Source organism: Papio anubis, chromosome 13 (assembly GCF_008728515.1).
Source record: "Papio anubis isolate 15944 chromosome 13, Panubis1.0, whole genome shotgun sequence".
Taxonomy (NCBI): domain Eukaryota; kingdom Metazoa; phylum Chordata; class Mammalia; order Primates; family Cercopithecidae; genus Papio; species Papio anubis.
The window spans coordinates 86,325,559-86,352,178 of record NC_044988.1 but is presented as its reverse complement, the minus strand read 5'-3'; the positions used below and the strand labels follow the sequence as shown (position 1 = coordinate 86,352,178).

Below are 26,620 nucleotides of genomic sequence, written 5' to 3'. Positions count from 1 at the left end.
TATCTGACAGCTAAGAGCGCAGGGTCAGAAAGAGTAGGTACTTAATAAATATCTTTGTAATAATAAATGGAATGATGGATGGATGGGTGAATGGATGGATGGATGGATGGATGGATGGATGGATAGATGGATAGATGGATAATTCTTTTATTATTCCAAAAGAAATTAGGAATCATTGCTTGAGGCACTGAATGCTTAACAATTTTACAATTATTGATGATCACTGGGTAATTACCTTGTGATTTTCACCACATAAAAAATCCATTCATTAAGTTGTGCTACAAATATTGTTGATGCTTCAAAACATCAAATAGTTCTTATCCAGCAAATGAATTTACTAGTGTTTAATTTCCATAACTCACCGTCTACTACTAAAATTTTTGCAAGTAGCTGACAGACTGAACACAGCCTGTTGCTGTCTATGATTTCCATTATGGAAACCAATTCTTTGTAGGCAGTGGAGGTGCCTTGTGTTTTACATAAGCTGGAATCTTTTGGGAAATTGCACTTCCCGCTAGCCTGTCAACACCATGCAAAGGCAGTAGCCACCCCAGGTGCAAACAGAGAAGTGCAGTAAAAGGGAATTCACACTGGTTGGATTTTTGCTTTATGCCCAGCAATGCATGTGGTGCTTTAAATGGCTTATCATTTTTTCTTTTAATATCAGTCCTGAGAGGTAGTTGCTATAGTCTCCACTTGACAAATAAGGAAGCTGAAGTCAGAGAGGTCACACAGTGAGGTACAAAGCAGAACTGGGATTCCAACTCAGATTCAACAAGTGGCATTCTGGGAGAAGAATGTGGACTCCAGAGTCAGAGGCAGTTGGATTCCTATTAGGGCTCCACTAGGAAATTATGGACTTTTAAATGACTCCGTTTCTTTATCTGAAAAATGGGGTAATGAGATCCACCTTGTGAACTAGAAAATGTCTATAAAACGCATGTGACCGGGCCTGGTGAGCTCCCTTTTCTCCCACCTGTCCCACACTTTAATAATGGGCTCACTGGGTATTTATGCAACACACCTTCCTCCTCCTCCTCTTCCACATTCTGTGACTCTGTTTGTGCTGTCCTCTAGCAGCCATCCTGTCTTTCTTTTTTCTTCCTTTTCTCCTCCTCATCATTACTGTTCTCATCTTTCTTCAAGATCCATGTGTGGCTACCTCTTCTAGAAAGCCTTCTCTAGCTAGCCGAGGAAGAGTTGTCGCTTCATTTTGAGGACTTCATGATGTCTTTATGCATCTATAATATGTGTCTACTCAGCTTCACAGTGTGAATCTTTACTTGCTATCTCTGCCCCAGCTTGTGCCCTTCTTGAAGGCAGGGGTCATGTCTCAGTACCTGTGAGTACCAAGTATCTATCATGCGAGCTAGCACCTAGTAAGTCCTTAAGAAATTCATCCCCATCATGGCACCTATGGCAGTCATGGATGGCTGCAATAAACTTCTTTTGCCCTAAAAGGAACAGGAAGGGAGACACAGAAGGGCCAGAATTTGCATATTTGCACAAGGGACGTTGACTTATTCATTTTACCCCGTTCTCCAGCCACCCTTGGAGGAAACATTGCCACAACGTGTTCACAGATAAGGAAACTGAAGTTCTGAGGCAGGAGGTCATTTGCACGAAGGCAAACCCCCTGAAAGCTTTTGTTTACTTACTTATTTATTTATTTTCTGAAAAACATGTCTGTTAATTCACCACATCACATGTGCCCCTTCAGGAAAGAGTTATTTTGGTGTGATGATAGTTGAGTTTTAATTTCCTGTCTTCCTATCAGGACCCAAGCTTCTGATTATATTCACAGTGACAGCTATACAGAGAGAAGCTTTTTCCAACAAAGTGTCATTGTCGGCAGCAGCTCTTAATCTGGGGTCTATGCTGGAGGTTCATGAGATTTCATGGGAAAATAATACATCTTTACTTTTGCCAGCCACTCATTGAAATTTAACATTTCTTTCTATTACAAACTCGGGCAACAAACATAGGTGTGTTAGCAGCACCTGTGACTTGGTCACCAGTAGAAATTACTTAGAGTTTTATATCATATTTCATTTGTTGTAAATGTCTTAAAATATATTTTTTGGCTCATCATTGCTTTGAATTTATGGTTATTACTATATATGCTACTAGATATTTGTACTTAATATGTCAATAAAGGAACATGTAGATTATGTTACAATTGATTTTAAATACATTTTGATAAATGGTTTATTTTAGAATGCCTTTTCATTTGATTTTATCCATATAAAAACACGACTCTAAGTTGTGGTCCATAGGCTTCATAGGCTTTACCAGACTGGAAAACAGGTCCTGACACCGAGTTAAGAATCCCCGTTCTCAGGGCTTGAGTCATGTTTAGGATTGGTGAAAAGCAAGCTATTGTTAGTAACAATTACTGTAACAATAAAAGCAAATGTATTGGTCTTCGTTATGGACTCAGTGCTTTGCAGAATTTCATGTGTTTTTATTCATTCATTTGTCCAATACAAATTGGGGTGCCTGCACAGTATTCCAGGCACTGTTTAAGGCACTAGACTTCAGTGAGCATGACAGAGCCCTTGCCTTCATGGAGATTTTATTATCTAATGTAATCCTCATGAAACCTAAGAATTAGGTATTATAATCTACGATTTATGTATGAGGAAACTGAGACTCAGAGAGGTTGAATAACTTGTTAGTTTTCTCTGCAAATGAGCAACAGGGCCTGGGTGTGTGAGCCCAGGGCTGGTTCCTCATAATAACACAGTCCCTTGATTTCCTCAGGTTCAAAACAATGAATTCTCATTTTTGCTCTGTGTCTGTCTCTGTCTCTGTCTTTGTCTCTCTCTCCAATCTTGTATTTTCACCTTATTTCTGAAAGTGAAATTGACAACTGGAAGCAGTTGTCAGCCTTCTTTGGAAGCCACATTACGTTATTAGAAATTGGAGCTGGAAGAGCCCTTAGAGATCACCCCATCATTGTAGAAATGTAGACTCTGAGGCCCAGAGAGGGTAGAGGATCACCCAGAGACACACAGCAGAGGGAGGCTAAGCTGGACCCTGATACTATACCTGAGCCTCCAGGCCAGTGCTCTTCCTTCTAGAAGTCACAGCCCCATTTACTGTCTAATGCTGGGCTCTCCTGGCTCGCGGCAACCCCCTCTGCCATCCAGATCACCAGTCTCTCATGCCCCTGAGCAGCGGGGCACACCTGAGTTTGGGGAAGGTGCTGGCTTTCTGAGCAATCATACCTGAGACCTCAGGACTTCCCATCTTAATGAGCTGCTTCTGTCTGAGATGAGAGCGGGGAGGAGCCCTCAGTGACTCCATGTGGGTAATTTATGAATAAACAATCCTCAAGTTTCAGCATTTGCCACTGAAATTTTTTGTTTCTTTTTCAAAATAAGGATGAGATTTGCAAAGGGTAGGAGAAAGGGGTGGGTGAAGAGAATTTCTTTTTTAAAAAAATTAAGTTCTGGAATACATGTACAAGACGTGCAGGTTTGTTACACAGTTAAACGTGTGCCATAGTGTTTTGCTGCACCTATCAACCCATCACGTGAGTATTAAGCCCCACATGTATTAGCTATTTATGCTGATGCTGTCCCTCCCCCAGCCTCCTGACAGGTCCCAGTGTGTGTTGTTCCCCTCCCTATGTCCATGTGCTCTCATGGTTCAGCTCCCATTTACAAGTGAGAACATGCAGTGTTTAGTTTTCTGTTTCTGCATTAGTTTGCTGAGGATAATGGCTTCCACCTCTAACTGTGTCCCTGCAAAGGACATGACCTTTCTTTTTATGGCTGCATAGTATTCCATGGTGTATATGTACCACATTTTCTTTACCCAGTCTGGCATGATGGGCATTTGGGTTGATTCCATGTTTTTGCTATTGAGAATAGTGCTGCAATGAACACACACATGCATGCCTCTTTATAATGGAAAAGACTTATATTCCTTTAGGTATATACCCGGTAATAGGGGGTCAAATGATATTTCTAGTTCTAGGTCCTTGAGGAATTGCCATACTGTCTACACAATGGATGAGCTAATTTGCATTCCCTCCAATAGTGTAAAAGTGTTAATATTTCTCCACAGCTTTGCCAGCATCTGTTGTTTCTTGACTTTTTAATAACTGCCATTCAGATTGGCATGAGATGGTATCTCATTGTGGTTTTGATTTGCATTTCTCTAACGATCAGTGATGTTGAGCTTTTTTTCATATGCTTGTTGGCTGCTTAAATGTCTTCTTTTGAGAAGTGTCTGTTCATGTCCTTTGCCTACTTTTTAATGGGATCATTTGTTCTGTTCTTGTAAATTTGTTTAAGTGAAGAGGAGAATTTCTATGACTAAGTAGTCAGAACAAGCACAGGTAGGAGAAGATGGATTTTTTTGCCAGAGGAATGATGGTCTCTGCAATCAGATGGACTCCATGGTCACTGTGCATGGTGAGGGTGGGAGTGGAGGACACACATCATCACAGCTCTCCTGAGGACAGCCTGGGCGTGATGAAACCCTGCCAGATCACGGGCTGGTTTGGTTTCAGGGCCTGATATTTTTCAGGGAAATCTGCCTCACTGCACACTCCCATTCCCAAATCCCTAGATTAACTTAGTCCCTCTGCCATATGATCTTATTGTATTCAGTATTTTTAAAGCATCTATCACAGTTTGTTATTATAAATTTAGGTATAGATAGGGGCATAGGCATAGATGTATAGATATAGAAATATAGACATAGATACAGATATAACAGACATAGCCATAGCTATAGACACAGACACACATATTGATATTAAGGCAGGTATTTGTTGAGTGACTGTTCCAATAACTACCTGTGTTGAAAACAAGTGCTCGGTGTAGCCAAAAGAAACCCACGCTTAGACAGAAAATTTCTCAGCAAGGCATGTTTACTTCTGCAGAAGGGTGCTGCTTGTGCTGGTTACAATCGCAACAGCACACTGAACAAAGGAGAGAAGGGGTTTTTAACCCTAATGCAGTTCCTGTTTGTGTGTCCTTCCCCTATTGGCTGGGGTTGGACCGCACAATCTAAGCTGATCCCAGTTGGCTGAGATCAAATAGGGTAGATGCCCTTTTTGATCTTTTTTGAACTTTTCCAAATAGGGTAGATGCCCGATTTGTGAAAAAAGAAGGGGGTAAGTTTGGTTTACAATTTATGACCAGAAAGTTGAGTCTTTGAAGAGGAACTTACTTGTCCCAACAACTGTAAGCCCTAGAGAGACAAAACCCATGTTTGTTTTGCTCTTTTCTGTATATAGGCACACCTCAGAGATATTGTGTGTTAGGTACCAGAACACTGTAATAAAGCAAATATCACAATAAAATGAACTATACAAATACTTTTGTTTCCTAGTGCATATAAAAGTTATTTTTTACTCTATAGTTTATTAAGTGTACAATTGCGTCATGTTTAAAACATAATGTACATACCTTAATTAAGAAATACTTTATTGCAAAAAAAAAAAAAAAAAAAAAAACTGGTCATCTGAATCTTCAGTGAGCCATAATCATTTTGCTGGTGCAGGGTATTGCTTCAATGTTGACAGTGGCTCACTGATCAGGGTGGTAGTTACTGAAGGCTGAAGTGGCTGTGGCAATTTCTTAAAATAAGACAACAGTGAAGTTTGCTGTAACAATTGATTCTTCTTTTCACAAAAGATTTTGCTGTAGCATGTGATGTAGTCTGATAGCATTTTACCCACAGAACTCTTTTTGAAAGTGAATTTATTCCTTCAAACCCTGCCACTGCTTTATCCACCAAGTTTATGTAATATTTTAAATCTTTTGTTCTTATTTCAGCAGTATTCACAGCATATTCACTAGGAGTAGTTTACAACTCAAGAAACCACTTTTCTTTGGTCATCCACAAGAAGCAACTTCTCATTAGTTTTATCATGAGATTGTGGCAATTCAATCACATCTTCAAGCTCCACCTCTAATTCTAGTTCTCTTGCAATTTTCATATCTGTAGTTATTACCTCCACTGAAGCCTTGAACCCCTCAAAGTCATTCATGAGGGTTGGAATCAACTTCTTCCAAGTTCCTGCTAATATTGATATTTTGACCTCCTCTCATAAATCAGAAATGTTTCTCATGGCATCTAAGATGGGGAATCCTTTCCAGATGGTTTTCGATTTATTTTACCCAGATCCATCAGAAAAATCACTATCTATGACAACTATAACCTTACAAAATGTATTTCTTAAATAATAAGACTTGAAATTATTTCTTCATGAATGGGCTGCAAAAAGGATGCTGTGTTATCAGGCATGAAAACAACATTAACCTCTTATGCATTTCCATCACAGCTCATTTTTCTGAGCAGGAGTTCTCAACAGTGGGCTTAAAATATTCAGTAAACCATGCTGTAAACAGATGTGCTGTCATTCAGGCTTTGCTGTTCTATTTATAGAGCACAGGCAGAGTAGATTTAGCATAATTCTTAAGGGTCCTAGGATTTTTATAATGGTAAATGAGTATTGGCTTCAACAGCTGCATTAACCCCTAATGAGAAAGGCAGCCTGTCCTTTGCATCTTTGAAGCCAGGCTTCTCCTCTCTAGCAATGAAAGTCCTAAATGGCATCTTCTTCCAATACAAGGCTGTTTCATCTACATTGAAAATCTGTTGTTGAAGATAGTCACCTTTATTAATTATGTTAACTAGATATTTTTGATAACTTGCTGCAGCTTCTATTAATACATCAGCACTTGCTGCTTCTCCTTGCACTTTTATGCTACGGAGATGGCTTCCTTTCTTAAAACTTATGAATCAATCTCTGCTTAAACTTTTCTTCCACAGCTTCCTCACCTCTCTCAGACTTCATAGAATTGAAGAGAATTAGGACTGTGCCCTAGTTTGGGCTTAAGGGAATATTGTAGCTGGTTTAATTTATCCACACCTCTAAAACATTCTCCATAACAGAAATAAAGCTGTTTCACTTTCTTATCATTTGTGTCTTCACAGAAGTAGCACTTCTATTTTCCTTTAAGAACTTTTTCTTTGCATTCACAACTTGCCTAACTGGTGCAAGAGGCCTAGCTTTTAGTCAGTCTTGGCTTTCTACATACCTTCCTTACTAAACTTAATCATGTCTAGCTTATGATTTAAAGTGAGAGATGTGTGACTTTTCCTTGCATTTGAACACTTAGAGGAAATTGTAGGGTTATTAATTGGCCTGATTTCAATATTGCTGTATCTCAGTGAACAGGGAGGCCTTACATTTACCGAGTAAGTTGGCCGCCTTATATGAGCGCAATGAGGGCTCCCCAAAACAATTACAATGGGAACATCAAAGACCTTTGATCACAGATCACCATAACCTATAATAACACGATTTTGAAGTATTGTGAGAATTACCAAAATCTGACGCATAGATATGAAGTGAGCACTTTCTTTTGTAAAAGTGGCACTGATAGACTTGCTTGATGTAGGGTAGCCACCGACCTTCAACTTTTAAGAAATAATATCTGCAATGAACAATAACGTGAGGTGCAATAAAATGAGGCTGTGTCTATACCCACCCTCCAACTCCAGGGCTGAGTGCTGGGTAAATATTTGTTAAATGCACAAACTCATTTCCAAAACACAACAGCCCTTTATTGAGGATCTTTATCTGTTTGAGCCTGGTGATGAGACTTTCATATTTTTTAACTCTTTGAATTCTGACCCACAATTCTGTGAGTTGAATATTATTGCCTCCATCACACAGATGGACAACAGACATTACAATCATTTTCTCTTTGTTCTAAAGACTGCACAGCTGATGGACCTTATTGTGCCCTCCTTCTCTTCCTTCAACACCTGTCCTTATTCAGCGAACAGCTGCAGCAGGCCCAGTGCACTGAGGGATGTGACCGAGGAGGACTCTAGGCATGCAGGAAGCTTACAAGCTACTCAGAGGCACAAGACAGTCACAGGAAGTTATGAGACCACTCTGAACAGCAATATATATATATCTCAACCCAAATTACTGCAAACCACAATTGCTAGAGGAAGGAGAATGTTAAGTGTCAGCTAAAACACCAGTCCCAGAATCTCTGGGTGGAAAGAACTCTTAAAGAGAAAGGCAGGACACTAAAGAGTCCGAAGTCAGATACACCCAGGGTGAAACCCAGCTCTGTCACTAGGACTCACTGCCAGTCCTCTCCCCTCTGTAAATGCCAAGTCCTGCACGTGAGTGTGTACACTTCTTTTCAAATTGAAAAAACAAAAACAAAAACAAAAAAAAACAGATGTATTAGTTTGTTTTTGCATGCTATAAAGAACTACCTGAGACTGGGTAATTTATAAAGATAACAGGTTTCATTGAGTCAGTGTTCCACAGTCTGTACAGGAAGCATGGCTGGGAAGGCCTCAGGAAACTGAGTAACATGGTAGAAGGGGAAGGGGGAGCAGACATGTCCTACATGGCCAGAACAGCAGGAAGACAGCGAAGGAGCAAGTGCTACGCACTTTTGCACAACCAGATCTCGTGAGAATTCACTCACTACCACGAGAACCTCAATGGGGAAGTACACTGCCTCCCCGCTCTGCCATATCCAATCACCTCCCACCTGGCTCCTCCTCCAACACTGAGGATTACAATTCAACATGACATTTGGGTGGGGACACAGAGCCAAACCATATCAACAGGGATAATAGCACAATCCCATAGGCAATTATTAAATGAGGCCGGGCTCGGTGGCTCAAGCCTGTAATCCCAGCACTTTGGGAGGCCGAGACGGGCGGATCACGAGGTAGGAGTTCGAGACCATCCTGGCTAACACGGTGAAACCCCGTCTCTACTAAAAAATACGAAAAACTAGCCGGGCGAGGTGGCAGGCGCCTGTAGTCCCGGCTACTCGGGAGGCTGAGGCAGGAGAATGGCGTAAAAACCCGGGAGGCGGAGCTTGCAGTGAGCTGAGATCCGGCCACTGCATTCCAGCCTGGGTGACACAGCGAGACTCCGTCTCAAAAAAAAATAATAATAAAAAAAAATAAATAAATGAGATAATCTATGTTAAGCCAAAGTTCTCATGTCATAAATTCTCAGTAGATAGTAGCCCTTGTGAATGTTGTTATCACCATAATATTGTACACCCTCTCCCCTGGAGCCCTGATTCCTTCCACAACTATCCCAGGAAAATGGCCATCCCTCCTCAGTATGCATTCCTGAAGGCTGGAGCAGTAAATTGGAAGAGAGTGTTCCCTTGCTGAATATTGCTGACTTTGGAAAAGTTCAAATCTACTTCCCTGTGGCTTGTGCCACCTCACCCTATCCCTCCCCTGGAAGATGTTTTTCAAGAAATCCTTATCAAGCAGTCACCATGTGCCAGGCACTGTCCTAATGCTTTACCTACATTATCCATAACAGGTCTCAAAACAGCCTCAAAATGGTGCCTGAGTTTCTTTCTCCTATGAAATGGGAATGTGTCATTTACATCATTGTGTTTTGGGGGAGGATTAAGTGAGTTGATACATGTAGTGCTTAAACTATTTATTGGCACAGTATGAACGCACAATCAGCATTAACTATTATTGCCATAATGATTTGTATAAACTATTCATCTATGATATTACTCTATATAAAAGCAGGATCTGCTTTTAAATTTTTGGGTGGCAGTCCATAGCTTCCAGAGTAAAGTCCAGAATCACCATGGCTTGGCACACAGGAATCTTCTCTAGCCTGGCTCCTGGCACTCCTGCTGTTTCAGCCTTTGCCATATCTCACCTCCTCCTTCACAGTTCAGCATTTCTGCATCTCTTGAAGCCTCTCAATCAGGGTATTCCCTCTCCTACCTCTAGGCCTTAGCATATTCTTTCCCTCTGCCTAGAATTTATTTATCCCACTCTATTTATCCCCCTTTACCTAATTTCCACCCATCCTTTATGTCTCAGGCTCTACATTACCTCCTCCAAAAAGCCTTCTCTGGGCTCCTACTTCCAAGGTCTGGCAAGAGAGAGAGTCATCTTTTTAGTCCTGTGGCCTCACTTATCTTGCTAAGTTAGTATTTTTCTTCCTGCCTAGCACACGCTATGTCACATCCATTCCTATGTCTCCCAGGAACCCAGCCGAGTGCCCAGAACAAGCCCAGCACCAATGAAACATGTTTAACTGAGTAATGGACCATGTGGGTCTCAGATCATTCATCCTTTCTCCTCCATTGAGCTTCTCAACATTCTCAAGGCATGGTTCTTGCAACTTTGAGGGACTTTCCGGTACTATTAATTATTATCAGTTGTTAGGCACTTACTGTGTGCCAGGCATTTGAACACATTTGCTCTAATCTATTACTCATGCTACCTCTGCTAGTTAGGTATTAATATCCCCATTTTACAGATGACAAAATTGAGGCTCAGGGTTTAAGAGACTTGCCCAAGGTCTCTGGATCACCTGAGGTCAGGAGTTCAAAACCAGCCTGGTCAATATGGTAAAACCCCGTCTCTACTAAAAATATAAAAATTAATCTGGCGTGGTAGCACATGCCTGTAGTCTCAGCTACTTGGGAGGCTGAGGCAGGAGAATCGCTTGAACCCGGGAGGCGGAGGTTGCAGTGAGCCAAGATCGCGCCATTGCACTCCAGCCTGAATGACAGCGTGAGACTCCGTCTCAAAAAGAAGAGGCTTACCCAAGATCTCATAGTGAGTGAAGCTGGGATTCCATCTCAGGGCAGTCTGACTCCAGACAAACTTGCCCTCTTGTTTATTGTTCTACACTGTGGCTCATGCTATTAGGGGCTGAGAAGGCTCCCTAAATCCCAGGGCAGGGGGAGCCGTAAGATATATGAAAACATGTATCAACATAAACACCTGTATATGAATGTTCATAGCAACATTATTCATAGTAACTGAAAAGTGGAAACAACCAAAATGTCCATCAACTAATGATGGATGAATATCATGTGGAATATCTATATAATGGAATATCATTTGGCAATACAAAAGGAACGAAGTAGTGATACATGCTGAAGCATGGATGAACCTTGAAAACACTATGCTAACTGAAAGTAGCCAGTCACAAAAGACTACAGATTATATGACTTAATTTACATGAAGTGTTCAGAGTTGGTAAATCTGTAAAGACAGAAGATTTGTGGTTTCCCAATACTAGGGGTATTGGGAGGAAGTAGGCAGAGACTCATAATAGAGGCAGGGTTTCTTTTTGAGTTGATGAAAATATTTAAATATTGATCACTTAAACTGTACCCTGCTTAAACTGTACACTTTAAGTAGGTAAATCATATGGTATGTGAATTATATCCCAACAAAGCTTTCTTTCTTTAAAATTAAAAAAAAAAAAAAAAAACTGAGCTGGAATTTTTGTTTGTTTGTTTGTTTGAGATGGAGTCTCGCTTTGTTGCCCAGGCAGGAGTGCAGTGGCGCGATCTCGGCTCACTGCAACCTCCGCCTCCCTGGTTCAAGCAATTCTTTTGCCTCAGCCTCCTGAGTAGCTGGAACTACAGGCACCCACCACCATGCCCAGCTAATTTTTTGTAGTCCTAGTAGAAATGGGGTTTCACCATGTTAGCCAGGATAGTCTCAATCTCCTGACCTTGTGATCTGTCTGTCTCAGCCTCCCAATGTGCTGGGATTACAGGTGTGAGGCACCGTGCCCACCAGAAGCTTGATTTTTATCAGTACCTTGTCTTAGGTTCCTCTTTCCCAGGGAGCTCAGGAAACAAGGTTGCCGGCTATTACCAGCGAATGATTAATCTGCATCAGTGGGGGACTTGTCACTGTCTTGGCTTGGCATCATCCATTCACATCTCTCTATGAGTGACACAGACCTTTCCTGGTATTTATTAACAGTGGGCCATGTCAGCATCTGTTCCCAGCCACCCTGCCTAATGCTCACTCTGAGTGGGGCTTGGGCTGATTCAGCCAAATGGAATCCAGGTGATGCATTTGCACTTGACCGGTCAGGTAATGAGGGGATGGCTGTCTCACCCAGTCTGGTGGGGTCTGGCTATCTCTGTTTTGGAACCAGTATTAACAGAAAAAATAATAATTTGTATGTCAGAGATAAAAAGATGTTTGGAACCTTTTACACAATGTCTGGGTTATATAGGAACAGAAACAGGTGCTGGGAGGCCAAAGAAAAGCCATAATAATAATCAGCTCAGTACGTGGCATGCAGCAGGTGCTCAGATATTTATTGAATGAATAAACAATGAATAAGTTTGCATTAGGTTTTAGGGTTTGGAAAACACATTTCCATATCATGTTATTATATCCTCAGAATCATCTACAGAGTTGAGAGTGAGACAGATATTGTTCCCATTTTACAGATGAGAAGGCTGAGTTTCAGAAGATTCATGTAGGAGAATGTGAAGTTGGACCTACCTGGGTTCAAATCCTAACTCCAACACTGACTTCAGGGTTTTCACATCTAAAACAGAAAATAATTCATCTGGCTGTGTCTTTCTATAAATATAGTTTTGTTGTTGTTGTTGTTGTTGTTTGAGATAGGGTCTCACTGTGTCACACGGGTTGGAGTGCAGTAGCATGCTCACACCTTACTGAATCCTTGACCCCCACCTCCCCAAACTTGCCAGGCTCAAGCAGTTCTCCCACCTCAGCCTCCTGAGTAACTGGTACTACAGGCACACATCACCACACCTGGCTAATTAAAAAATAAATAAATTATAGAAATGGGATCCTACTCTGTTGCCCAGGCTGGTCTTGAACTCCTGAGCTCAAGCTATCCTCCCATCTCAGCCTCTCAAAGAGCTGGATTATGGGCATGAGCCACTACACCCGTCTTTAATACAGTTTTATTGAAACATTGCTACATTTATTCTTTTGTGTGTTGTCTATGATTGTGTATCACAAAAGCAGAGTTGAGTGATTGGGACAGAGACTGTATAGCCTGCAAAGCCTAAGATCTTTACTATCTAGCCCTGTACAGAAAAGTTTGCTGAGCTCTGTTCTGTAGAGTGGTTGAAAACCCTCCACACAGTTCCTGGAGTGTGGTAGGTATTTAATTGAAGTTGGTCTTTTCTCCTTCCAAATAAAGGCACAGATAATATGGCGAGTGACTTCATCATGATCCTTTCCCTAAGATTTTTCAAACCCTGTAAGGACCACAATGAAACATGAAGTGTCTAGAGTGAGAAGAGCCAGTGCAGTGTTAGGAGCACTTTGATAAGAGTCAAGGACTGAGGTGTTTTATTTAGTTCTGGCTCTGTCCTACCAAGCAAATGTGGGCACATTCGCCCTGTGCCCTGTGTAATTGCATGAATTGTGTCCCCACAAAATTTGTGTTCACCAGAACTTCAGAATGTGGCCTTATTTAGAAATAAGGCCTTTGCAGATATAACTAAGAAAAGGTTACAACAGATTAAGGTGGACCCTAAACCCAACTGATGGTGTCATTTTTTTTTTTTTTTTTTTTGCTTTTCTTTTTTTTTTTTTTTTTTTTTTTTTGAGACGGAGTCTTGCTCATCGCCCAGGCTAGAGTGCAATGTGATCTCAGCTTACTGCAAGCTCCGCCTCCTGGGTTCAAGCGATTCTCCTGTTTCAGCCTCCTCAGTAGCTGGGATTACAGGCACCTGCCACCACGCCCTGCTAATTATTGTATTTTTAGTAGAGATGGGGTTTCATCATGTTGGTCAGGCTGGTCTCGAACTCCTGACCTCACGTGATCCACCTGCCTCGGCCTCCCAAAGTGCTGGGATTACAGGTGTGAGCCACCGCGCCCAGCCCAAATGGTGTCATTTTAAGAAGAGGAGAGGACACACACACACAGGCAAGAAGGCCATGTGATGATGGGGACAGAGGAAGGAGTCCTGAAGCTGCCAGTCAAGGAAAGCTAAGCATGGCCGGGAGCCATGGAAGGCTCTGAAGAGGCAAGGAAGGATTCTCTCCTTGAGCCTACAGAGGGACCAGAGCTCTACCAAACCCTGATTTTGGACTTCTGGCCTTCAGAATGGCGAGAGAATAAATTTCTGTTGTTTTAAGTGAGCTGGTTCATGGTACTTGTTATGGCCCTTCTAGTAAACTTAAACACTGTGCTTTCCCCTTCTGTTCCTGCATGGATTGAGGCTATTGTGGATCACATGCATGACCCAGGAATCAGGTTATGGGAAGTACGTAAAGACCGCCCAGGCTCTGCCCATTCTGTCCTCCTCTGCTAAGACAGAGAGATTGAACACAGATTCTTACTGGCCTTACTGTTAGGAGGGCTCTGACTTGCCCAAGATACAGAGTAAGTTGTTGAAGCTTAACTCAGGCAGCTCAGGACTTGAGGTCACGCAGATTCGAGTGCACAGCCTGGCCTCACTGCATCACGCCATTGAGAACTGCAACAAGTGACATAACTTCCCTAAGACCCTGTTTCTCCAGCTGCACATTGGGTATAAAACTGTCATTTCTAGGGCTCTTGTGAAAATCACAGATAATATTACAGGAAGGAAACCTAGTACCATGCTGAGCACATAGCAGGTGCCCAGGAAATCCTAACTAATGAAGAGGATATTGATAATTTTGGTGACTGCTGGCAAAAGTGGGATTCTCACCCTGGTCTCCTGATGCCCCAGGGCAGTGTCCATCAGTCCAGCCTGTCTCCGCCCCCAGTGCTCTTCCATTCTTCTCTTTGCTGCCCCCCACCCCGCCCCCAGATTGGGGCAGCTCTAAGAGCCGACAGACCTTAAACCCTGGGCTCCACAAGCGAGATGAAGGATTGAGCCACAGAGTTCAGAAAATGCCAGTGTCTGCTTTAAGCTCTTTTTCTGTCTTGTGCTCAGATTCTTCATTCCCTAGCCTGACACAATCACTTCTCTTGACTTGGTAATGGCCCCTGTGTCAGGTCTTTGTGTTTTAAGTAATGTTCCCCTCATGTAACTGATGTTTATGCGGATTCAATCCTTTTAAAAGCGGACAGCCTTTGTATTTTTATAACTTGAACTGTCTCCAGGTTCCACAGAAAGGTGACATGTTTTTGCTTGTTTTTCACTTCCCTTTCCTTGTTTCTTTGTTGTTGTCCGGCTCTGCTCTCCATGGCTCTGTGTTTTCTTCTCTTTTCTTTTTCTTTTTATGAGACAGAGTCTCACTCTGTCTCCTAGGCTGGAGTGCAGTGGTGCCATCTTGGCTCACTGCAACCTCTGCCTGCTGGGTTCAACCGATTCTCCTGCCTCAGCCTCCTGAGTAGCTGGGATGACAGGTGCGAGCCACCACGCCCGACTATTTTTTGTATTTTTAGTAGAAACGGAGTTTCACCATGTTGGCCAGGCTGGTCTCGTACTCCTGACCTCAAGTGATCCGCCTGCCTCAGCCTCCCAAAGTGCTGGCATTACAGGCATGAGCCACTGTGCCGGGCCTCTGTTTTCTTTCTCACTCAGTGTCTTTCTCTTCCCTTTCATTCTGTCTTTTCTGCATTTGTCTCCTCCTGCTCCCTTTTCTCACTCCCCCTTCCACCTTCTCTCCCTCTCCTCAGCACACTTACTCATTTGTTCTGTTTACCTTGAGGATGTCTCCTCTTTTCATCTGTTTCTTATGCCTCTGTGTCTCTCTTTGCTTTCTTTTTCCAATTCTAACTTTTCATTTTTATCTTTTCACATTCTTTCTCTCCTCTATTTGCCTTTCTTTTCCTCTCTGTCTCTATGACCTGTGTCCCTGTATAACTCTCTGTCTCTCTGTCTGTCCATCTATACTTTATCTGTTTCCAGGTGACTGTATGTGTTTCTGTCTCTCTGTGTCCCTTCTTTCCTTCTCAACAGTTTCTCTATCTGTTTGTCTCTTATTCTCTCACTTTCTCAGGTCCTTCTGTCTTTTTTTTTTTTTTTTGAAATGGGAGTCTCGCTCTGTCACCTAGGCTAGAGTGCAATGGCAGAATCTCGGCTCACTGCAACCTCTGCCTTCCGGGTTCAAGCAGTTCTCCTGCCTCAGCCTCCCGAGTAGCTGGGATTACAGGAACATGCCACCATGCCCGGCTAATTTTTTATATTTTTAGTAGAGATGAGGTTTCACCACATTAGCCAGGATAGTCCTGATCTCCTGACCTAGCCCGCCTAGGCCTCCCAAAGTGCTGGGATTACAGGCGTGAGCCACCGTGCCCAGCCGGGTCCCTCTGCCTTATCTCCTCCTCCTACTTTCCATTTCTTCTTCTCCCTTCTAGGGTATTAATATTTTAATAGGCTTCATGTCTTCCCAGGATCCTCAACTCTCTTCATGATTCAAAAGTGGCAAGTCTCCCCAGAGGTTCATTTCAGGAACTGTTAATTCTCCTCTCCCATAAACCTGTCACCTGGCTGCATACAAAGTTAGGAAGCAAGGGATAATCCTGGCAGCGCCTCACCCTTCTCCTTTGTCCCTGTGCTGCATCCCTGAACAGGAAGGATTTGGAGCGGGGACCCAGAGGTGGGGAAACAGAGAAGACTGCCCTGCTGAGGAGGTTCTTAGTAAAACTACTCATTGGTGAAGACTGCGTCTAAGCCTTTGGGTGTTTTCTGTGTTTTATTCGAAAACGTTTACCTAGCACAGGTTCCTTCCAGGCCCCTGGAGGGCTAAAGAGAAATGAATACATCTTGAGCCTTTTCCTTTAAAAGCTTATAGTCTCTCTGGGAGACTGTGAAGCTGATAATTAAGATCAATAAGTTAAAAGATTTAGCCAATATGCTCACAGGGAAAAGGAATTAATTCTAGTAGGGGGAAGCAGAGAAGGTTTCATAAAGGTGGTAACATAAAGCTACTGTGTAGTTCGGGAGTCAGGACCTTGCCTAATGTCGCTGCCGTGTCCCCAGCACCTAGCATTGTGCCTAGTACATGGTAAGCACTCAGTAAACTTTTATAATATATGAATGAATGAATGAATGAATATGAAGAGTTTTCAAAGACAGATTCTTAGGATTTCATCAGGTAAGCATTTGGAAATGGGCATCTCAGGCAGAAGGAAGAGCATGATTAGGGATGGAGAGAGGTGCCTGCAGGTACCACACCCAGATACCCTCTTCAGGGCCAGCCCACCCCCCCACCAGCTGTGGCTGTCAGTGACTAGGCATTGCCTTCAGCCTGAGGGAACTGGCTTATCCAAGTGTATCCCATTCCAGACAGCAGCCCCCACCAATGACTGGCTACTGTGGGGATGCAAAGGCCTGGATTCCTTGCCTTAGTTCAGGACATCCATAAAGGGCCTTCTCAGCTCCAGAGCTCCCTGCAGGATCAACTGATGCTTTAGACCCGCATTGTAGGTCAGTCTCTCCCTTTATCAAATCCTGCCTTGTTTGCTTGCCATTTATTTTTTATTTTTTATTTTATTTTATTTTGAGACAGGGTTTTGATCATGGCTCACTGTAGCTCAAGAGATCCTCTCGCTTCAGCCTCCTGAGTAGCTGGGACCACAGGCATGCTCCTCTAAACCCTGTTAATTTAAAAAAAAACTTTTGTAGAGACAGGGTTTTGCCACATTTTCTAAGCTGGTCTTGAACTCCTGGGCTCAAGTAAGCCTCCTTCCTAGGCCTCCTAAAGTGCTGGGATTACAAGCGTGAGCCACCACGCCCAGCCCTTCCTCGCCTTCTACAGATGCATCTCCCAAGAGGGCTCGTCAATAAACCTTTTGCATGTAACTTTCCAGTTTAGAACCTGTTTTCAGAGATTCTGTGTTCAGGGAATGAGATGAGGCCTGTACCTAGTGGATAGAGATATGAGGAGAGGGTCAATGGGGCTGGACAGGTAATCAGGGACCAGATTATGAAGTCCGAATGCCAGAGAAGTTAATTTATATTTTTTCTCTAAGTACTGGGAAGCTATTGATCAGAGGAGTATCTAATTAGAGCTGGGATTTACCAAGTTCAATGACAGTCAGTATGAAAGATGGGACAGAAGGGGTAAGACTGGAGGCAGGAAATGAATTAGGAGTTTCAAACCTGGTCCAAGCCTGAGGTGGAGAAGAATGGGAGAAGGTATGCAGGATGGTGCAGAGATACCCCCTCTAGTGTGTGCTAGCCTCTTCCTGCTTCATTTCCCTTGCTTCACAGCTCTGGACCTCATGAGGCACAGACCAGGGAAGGATATGTGCTTCTTCTCACTGCTCATGGTGCTCCTTTAAAATCTCCTGTAAGTGTGGAAATCATATACCCCAGTGCAAGTGTATCTCTTATTTCGGGCCCTTTCTGCAGAAGACAGCATCAGAAGCTCCCATCTGTATCGTCCATTGTAGAGAATTCCATCTCATAAAATTTTGGCAGATCCATGGATTATGGTATCAAGTCTAGTCTTATCTTTTAAGAACCTCATTTGGGAGGAATCATGTATTTCCCTGGAATCCCATGAGCTTTCCAACAACTGTTGCTGACAGTCTCGATGGTGTGACTTATACACAATAGTCTGAAAAATAAGGATCTAGGGCCCTAGAGGGTCAGACTCCTGTGTTTATGTCTTGGCTCTGCTGTTTATAGACTGTTGGATTTGGAGTCAGTCCCACAATCTTTCATGGTTTCAATTTTATATTCACAAAGTTGGAATAATAGGAATGTGCCCAATTGCAGAGTTGCTATAGGGAGCTCTGAAATCTGTAGAAACAGGTAGGATGCAAGCTAAGAGGTAGTGAGAAGAGCCTTCTCTTTGGACTCAGCTGGAAGTTAATACAAACTTTACTTCTGTCACATTGTAAGCTGCTGGCCTTCAGCAAGATACTTCACCTTGCTAAGCCACAGTTCACTTATAGTAAAGTGTACATCTCATGACTGCCTCCAAGAATCATAAGTATTAATGAAATAAAGAGTATAGAGTTCTAGGTCTATTTCTCTGTATCACAACTTGACAAGCACCGTGTCATATGATGGTATACCTGTTGTTGTTTCCTTTTTGTAATATTGATTGTTATTATTTTCCTGATTATAAATAAGTTATGGTTTCAAATGTATTGAATTCACATTTTTTTAAATCTAGGGATGCCAATGTCTCTGGGGTTTAACCATCCCCTTTCTCTCCAAGGGAAGAAGCGATGCTGTCGACATACTTTGAAACCATCAATGACCTGCTGTCCTCCTTCGGGCCAGTTCGTGACTGCTCTCGGAACAATGGGGGCTGCACTCGCAACTTCAAGTGTGTATCTGACCGGCAGGTGGACTCCTCAGGATGTGTGGTAAGTGCCCATTGGCCCAGGAACATGGCAGTGGCCCAGGTGCTAAGGCCACCTGCTGGAAGCCCTGCCCTGTGAGGGAATGCTGGTAAGGAGGATCACACTCGCACTACCCTCACCTACCTCTGCAGCCTTCAGCATGCCAACCTACCTTGGTTTCCTCACCTGTAAAGTGAGATCATTATACGTACCTCTTGGAATTGTTGGAAGAATGAAACAAGATATTATAACTTAAGTGCCCACCACACAATAGGTCTTGGAGAACTTCTGACCTTCAGAAGCTTACAGTCCATTTGAGAGTAAGACAGGGAATGCCTTACCTCTGTGAATACAATAGTAGGGGGAATGTCAATGAGGTGTAACTAGTATGGACAGGAGGTGCTTTGGTGTGGTCCAGAAGAGAAAGTTTCAGCTGGGACCTCAGTTTCATAGAAGGCTTCCTTGGAACGTTGGCTTTTGGCTTTGGCTTTGGCTTCAAAAGATGAGTCAACTTACATTAGGGAAAGAGGGGAGACAGCCAAGCAAAGACATGAAGGAAGGGAGAGGCAGCCTTGTTTGCTTGGAATTTTAGTATCTAGTGTGGGACAAGGTCACAGAAGAAGAAGTGGGAGGGTTCCTGTTGCTTGCAGAAGGGCGTGCCAAAATTGATGGTTTTATAAGAATGACCTAAGATACAGGGTTTGACCTCTAGAAGCTTTTATTCTAGAGAGGAAATTAAGTCCCAGGAACCTGACTTTTTAACGTGTGTGTGTGTGTGTGTGTGTGTGTGTGTGTGTGTGTTGGGGTATCTTGAAAATACACTTGGGAAACATTGCCACATAGGCTAAACTCAGCCTGGCATTCAATGTTCTTTCTGTGGTCCCTTTTCAGTCTCTCCAGCCACATCTCTTATTGCTTCATTTCAATCTACACTAGAGCCTAATGGAGCTGATTAGATGGGGTTCTATGAACTTGCCTGCCTGTTTCATGCCTCAGAACCTTTTCTTGTACCTTCTCTCTGCCTAGAAAGAATTGCTTTCCAAGCCTATGAAGCAAACAAGTGAACATCTTTCCCGAGACATCTCCTTTATAAAACCTTTTCCCTCCCCACAGGTGACCTTCTTTTCCATACAGTATCCTTACTGTGTGCTGTACTTAGCTTTATTAAGTCACCTGTGACACGTTATAGCACAGACTGGCTTTTCAGTTTATGTTTCTTAAAAAACTGAGGGAGAACCCAGGGAATCTGTTGATTTGGCTCAATACCCCAAAAGTACCCATCTCAGTAAATAAAGAAAAAAGAAAGAAGAAGCGAAGGATAGAAGCAGGGATGGGAGTGGCCGGGCGCAGTGGCTCAAGCCTGTAATCCCAGCACTTTGGGAGGCCGACACGGGCGGATCACGAGGTCGGGAGATCGAGACCATCCTGGCTAACACGGTGAAACCCCGTCTCTACTAAAAAAAATACAAAAAACTAGCTGGGCGAGGTGGCAGACGCCTGTAGTCCCAGCTACTCGGGAGGCTGAGGCAGGAGAATGGCGTAAACCCGGGAGGTGGAGCTTGCAGTGAGCTGAGATGCGGCCACTGCACTCCAGCCTAGGCGACAGAGCAGACTCCGTCTCAAAAAAAAAAAAAAAAAAAAAAAAAAAAAAAAAAAAAGAAGCAGGGATGGGAATCCTGCTGTGGACTAGGCTGTCTGAATAAGACCCAAGGGAGATAGAACACACACTTGGCCCTTAATGCGGCTACACACCAGCTGAGAAACAGACAGAGGTCAGGAGATCAATATGAAGAAGCTTCTAGAATGAGATAATGCAGTGAAACTATATTTGAGATGCAAAGATCAACAGATCTTCAGAGGTGAATGGGCAATTAGAAATTTTAGTGATTAGAATTCTCAGGATTACAAGTGATAGAAACTAAACTCAAACTAGTATAGGCAAAAAAAAAAAAAGAAAAGAAATAAAGAAATGCATTGGCTTAAGTTGAAGTCTGGAGAAAATTGGATTGAAGGGCTCAAGCAATGTCATTGGAATCCCCCTGCTAATCTTAGCTCTACTTTCCTTAGCACTGCAGCATTCTCGGGCCAGCTGCAGGCTGGATGCAAGTCCTACAGGACAAAAACGCCTCTTTCCTAGTACCTCCAACTACTGTCACCAGATTCCTTCTCATTGGGCCAACTTGATTGTCATGCCCATCTATCCCTGCACCAATTACTGGTCAGGGGGATTAACGGCTCATCCCAGAGCCAGCCATGCCTGGAGCTTGCACCAGGAGGCAGCTACACCTGAAATGCATGGCCCTGAGATGGGGGAAGGCATAGATTCTCAAGAAAAACTGGGGTGCTGGCAATAGGAGTTGTAGATGCTAGATTGATATACATCAACAGCTGTCTGCCTCAGACCATTGAAACCTAACCCTTCATATAGCACATTGGAAAGGTGCTAGTGGGGGAGAGGAGGATTTGCTCAAGGCTTAAACCCAGCCTGTGGACAGACAGCTCAAAAGGATGTCCTGTGTTATGTCCACAACATGAGGCTGACCTTTTTCAAAGGATTAAGTTGTCTGCCTCTTTCCTTTTTTCCATTAGTTCTCTTTTCTCTAATTAAGATCCTTCTCTTCTTCTTTTAGGATAGACATCCCATAGGAATGACACCTCAAATACAGAGGGGTGTGTGTGTGCGTGTGTGTGTGTGTGTGTGTAGGTTGGGCTTGTGTCTCTTTGTCTTTTATTCACATAAACTGGAAAAATTAAAAGAGAAAGAAAGAGAAAGAACATTCATTCCCTAGGGGATAAGAGAAAATTCAACGGTCTGATGAAGTTGTCAAAGACCCTCCTCTCTAGATTAAGGATGTAATTTTAAAACCACTACTTTAGGGTTCAATGGATGTAAGACAAGCTCCTCTCTGTGCTTCAGAATAGACAGGGCAATCCCACGTTTATCCTGAGATTTTAAATCCCTTTCATTTCTCTGTAGACTTTCCATCATGTCTGTAAAGAGAAACTTCTTCTCTTAGGTCACCTTCTAAGAAATTCCTTCAGGTATTACATAATAATGCCTTATATTTTTAGAATACTTTAGAGTTCTCAAAGCATGTCTACAAGCTAAGAGCTCATCCTCACAACAAACCTGAGCAGTGGTAGATTCCCTCAGGAATGTGGAACAGGCTCAGGAAGCAGTGACTTTCCAAGGTCTTACCACCAGGTGGCAGGGTGGAAGACCAACACAGTGTCTCACTATCAGTCCTCCTGCCAGGGCCACTTTGGCTTGCTTTCCCACACTGGGAGCTGAGATGAGTTCTTGTTGAAGAATCATGGAAAGGAGATTGGGCTGAGTGATTTGGGCTAAAGCCTGGATTTAGGCATTAGAATGACCATAGCTTTGGAGTCTATGTTGACTTCATTAGCATCAGTTTCTTAATCTTTCAAAAGGCAGCAATGGTACTTACAAATTTTTCTTTAAAAAAAAAACTCAAAAGGCTCAAAGAACATAACTGACAATGATCTGGGATTTACAAAGTACCATTTATAAGTGAGATAATGAGACCACATTACTGATATTTGTATGTAGTGGATATATATGCGGCCACACAAATTTAGGAGCACAGCATATCTAATGTTCTATAACGTTTCTGTAACTGAATTTCATTTCATTTCTGTTCCATTGTTAGTGGAAACTTAACTCTAGTCAATTTCAGTTTTTTTCTGCCTCCCATCTCTTAACTGAACATTTGAGTTCAAAGGGCCGATGTACCCATAAGGCCTAGGAGCTAAGGGGATGTTTGGTGCTGGGCCATCACTTTTTAATCTGGTACCTGCTCCTTCATTTGACCCTTGTCCCTCACTCTCCTTCCTCTCCATTCCCACCTGAATCACAGGTGTGTAGTACAGCTGCTGCCTCATCTGCTTTATTCCACCACAAGGTCATTTAAAGCCAGCTGACTCTGTCCATCAGCTAGCTTTTCCAGCCTCTAGAGGGCATGAGAAATGTCCAACAGTTCCACCTGGAGGATCTGAGAAAAGCTGTCTGGAGCTCTTTTGATCTAGACATGCCAGGACAGGATCTATACTCCGCTGTTTTCACAGTGGGGAGGAGCACTCACTATGCTTGCTGTCAACCTGTGCTATATAGCAAGGGATGCCCAGAACCCCTTTACCTTCATAACCCTCAAGCCCACCTGATATTCTGTATCCCCTCATCCTCTTCATCCACGCATGGGCTTAGCCTGGTAAGGATAGAGGATGGGACCCCTTTTACGATACTCATTAGCATTTTCTAGATTACTTTATTTGACTTCCAACATTCCTCTCTTCCACCAGCTCAAATGACCTTTACTTCTTTGTGGATACGAGGGAAGGTAATTCTCTAACAGATCACAGATTCTTCTATTGTTTTATTATTGCCATTATAATGATGATTATTGTTTTACCTTCTATAATAGCTGTGCCTTCTAGACCTCAACTTTTGAAACACAAGATTTTTAAAATCTGACATATTTTTGCTCAGCTTTCTGGTTCTGCTGTGGGAGGCTTCCCTTTGGATAATGTGTTTCTCATATAGGTAACTGGTCAATTGGAAGATGGCCATAAGATGTGTAGTAGGCAAAATAATGGCCCCTGCAAAGATGTCCACATCCTAATTCCCAGAACCTGTGACTGGTATGTTACCTTTCATGACAGAGGCAGGAATTAAATTTGCATACGGAATTAAGATGACTAGCTGACCTTAAAAGAGCGAGAGTATCTTGGATTGTCAGAGTGTGCTCAGGAGGGCAGAGGAGTGGGATAGAGAGAGGCAGCATTGCCAGTTAGGAAGTTGGAGGAAAACAGTTACGTGCTAAGGAAGAGAAGTGGTGTTTAGAAGCTGGAAAAGCAAAGAGAAAGACTTACCTCTGGAACCTTCAGAAAGGAATGCAACCCTGCCAACACCTAAATTTTAGCCCATTGAGACCCAAGTTGGACTTTTAAATTGTAGAACTGTGAGATAATAAATTTGCGTTACTTTAAACAACCAATTGCGTAGTAGTTTGCTACAATAGCAAGGACATACTGATAATAAGTAAAAGATCATATGAGGAGGGTGATACAGTAAATAATATATAAATAATTATGCTACTATTTTTATTTTCAGTTATTTACAAGGAGATCATATCCCTTGACCAGGGATAGAGGAAGTAACAGTGAATGAAACATCAGAAAAGAGAGGGAGCCTGTGTTCCCCTTCAGTATTTCCAAGAGTGAAAAATTGTTGTGTGTTGGAAATGTTATAAATCTGACAAACATAATGATGTCAGCAAGGCACAGTTTGAAATGTAAGCTATGGGTCCATTTATTCTGTGTGGCAGTATAAACACTGCAAAATTTTAATCAAGATAGAGAACAAAAACAAAGAAAACTGCAAGCACTTAATCACAGCATCGTATGGAGGACACTTCCACCACCATCTCTAAGTAACTGCTGCCCCCTGACGCATTTCACTAATGCCATTCTTTTATGTTTTTCTGGTTTTCCCAGCATGGGAAGCCTTTTGATTAACCCAACACCAGACAATCTGGTGATCACAATACCCCTTTTGAAGTATCAGTTCATAGCTCACTTTCCTGGTTCCAGCTTTCTATTATTGTGTAACAAACTACCCCAAAACTCAGTAGCTTCACACACTCTTGTTTTGTCTATAGTTTTTTGAATCAGGACTAGGTGGAGGGTACAGCTGGTTTGTCTCTGATCAAAGACAGATGGGACATCTGGGGCTGGAGGAGTCATTTGCAGAAGGGTTCCTTTATTACTTGTCTGGGGCTAGGACTGGCATCATTGGTGGTTGACACTGGCTATGCTGAACCTGAGCTAGGGCTGTCGACTGGATAGATGATTTTATCATGGGCTCCCCATTTGGCTTGGGCTTCTCACATCATGAAACCTGGGCTTACCAAGGGACCATCCCAAGATGCAGCGTTCTAACTGCCTAGGCAGAAGCTGCAAGGCTTCTTAGTCCCCAGCCTCAGAAGTCTCAGAACATCATTTCTACCACATTCTATTGGTCAAGCACGTCAATAAGGTCAGCCCAGATTCAAGGGGGAGAGAGCTAGATTTCACCTGTCAATGAGAAGAGTAGCAAAGAATGTGTGGTCATCTTTAGTCTACCCATTTACCCATTGCATGGACACAGACAAGGGCTACTAGAGCCAGAAGGGACCCTCTCCCATTATACAAACAGAAAAACAACGGCGTAGAAAGATACAGAAATTGCTCAAGTTCATGTAGGGAGGTAGTAATACAAGCTAGATTTAATTCCAAGACTCCCTTCCAGTTGCACATTCCAACAGCTAATGGCCCCATAGCATCACCTTTGTCACTGTATAGTATAATTATTTATTTTGCAACATTCCTGTATCCAGCACTGTGAATGGACCAGGAGCAAAACACCACAAGAGTTACGCCTTGTTTTATAAGCCCCTTCAGAAGACAAGACAGACTTCAGCAGGATTGCAGCGTAACTTTGAACAAACCACTTTGTTTCTCTGTGTGAGAATTATCTGAGAGGATTGGTGTGAGTATTGCAGAGAAAAGAATGGTCATAAGAGAGAACTGGCATTCACTGAGCACCTACTATGTGCTATTTTGCCTATGTTCATGGCAATTAATGCCTATAACTGTCACCTACCTGGAACTATCATGTCCATTTTACAAAAAAGAAAAGCTAATAATATAAAAGCAACCATCCACACAAAGACTGTGCCAAGCACGGTTCTAAGTGCTTTGCTTCTTTCAACCGACCTTATGCTCACAGTAATAATATGAGCTAGATATTATTACCTTCACTTCACACATGAGAAAAATAAAACTATGTGGTAGGAAACTGGGGTATGTGGAGAAATATAATGGAAAAGGAGGATAGAAAGGAGGGGCAACACTGAATAGTCAGGGCCTTCATAGAAAGGAAGTGGAAGGATCTGCATACTTGCTGGGTCCTAGAGTGATGGTGTCTTTCAGGAGGAGCCTGTATGGTCAGTTATTAGCCCTGCCCTTGAATTCCAGACCAATTTCAAACTGATCACACACTCCTCAACCTTACAAATCACCCATTCACATTTCTGCCTCCTCGGCCCCATCTTTTTCTTTTTTCACTTTGACCTAAAAAACCATCTGGCCTGCCAGATATTAGGAAAGATCACAGGATCCCTGATTGCACAGAGCTGCTGAAAGATAACAACAAGAGGCTGCCTTTCTAAAAGTCAAGACGAATAAACATATGGATTTCCATTTATTATAGGCCAGGGACCTTATAGCATTTCTCAGAGGGAGGCAAAAACTGGAATCTGGTTCAGTAAGAGAGAGAGATGGCTTTTCTCCATTGCTCATCCTTTCCCCCTTTTAATAACTCAATTGGACTGTAATTAAAGGAACAAAATTCAAGAGATGTGGGGAAGACTAGCAAGAAGAATCAGCAGAGTGAGAAATCACCTTGGAGCACAGCCCAGGCACTGCTGACGAGGGAAAGCCCAGCCCTGTCTGCCTGGGCATGTAACCCTCCTACACCGTACAGCTGGGCTGAGCCTCCATGGGGTCTGGCCCCTAGAGACTTGTTTT

At 42.8% G+C, this 26,620-nt stretch overlaps 1 protein-coding gene across 3 annotated transcripts in view; it reads left to right on the top strand.

The window, feature by feature from the left end:
* The window catches only part of ASTN2 (astrotactin 2), a 1,032,132-nt gene that overhangs the window by 541,293 nt on the left and 464,219 nt on the right, over nt 1-26,620 (top strand). For all 3 annotated transcript variants that reach the window (XM_017949334.2, XM_017949333.2, XM_017949331.2), the window contains one exon: nt 18,907-19,057. In XM_017949334.2, the coding sequence (XP_017804823.2) occupies nt 18,907-19,057 (151 nt within the window). The remainder of the gene's footprint in view (nt 1-18,906; nt 19,058-26,620) is intronic.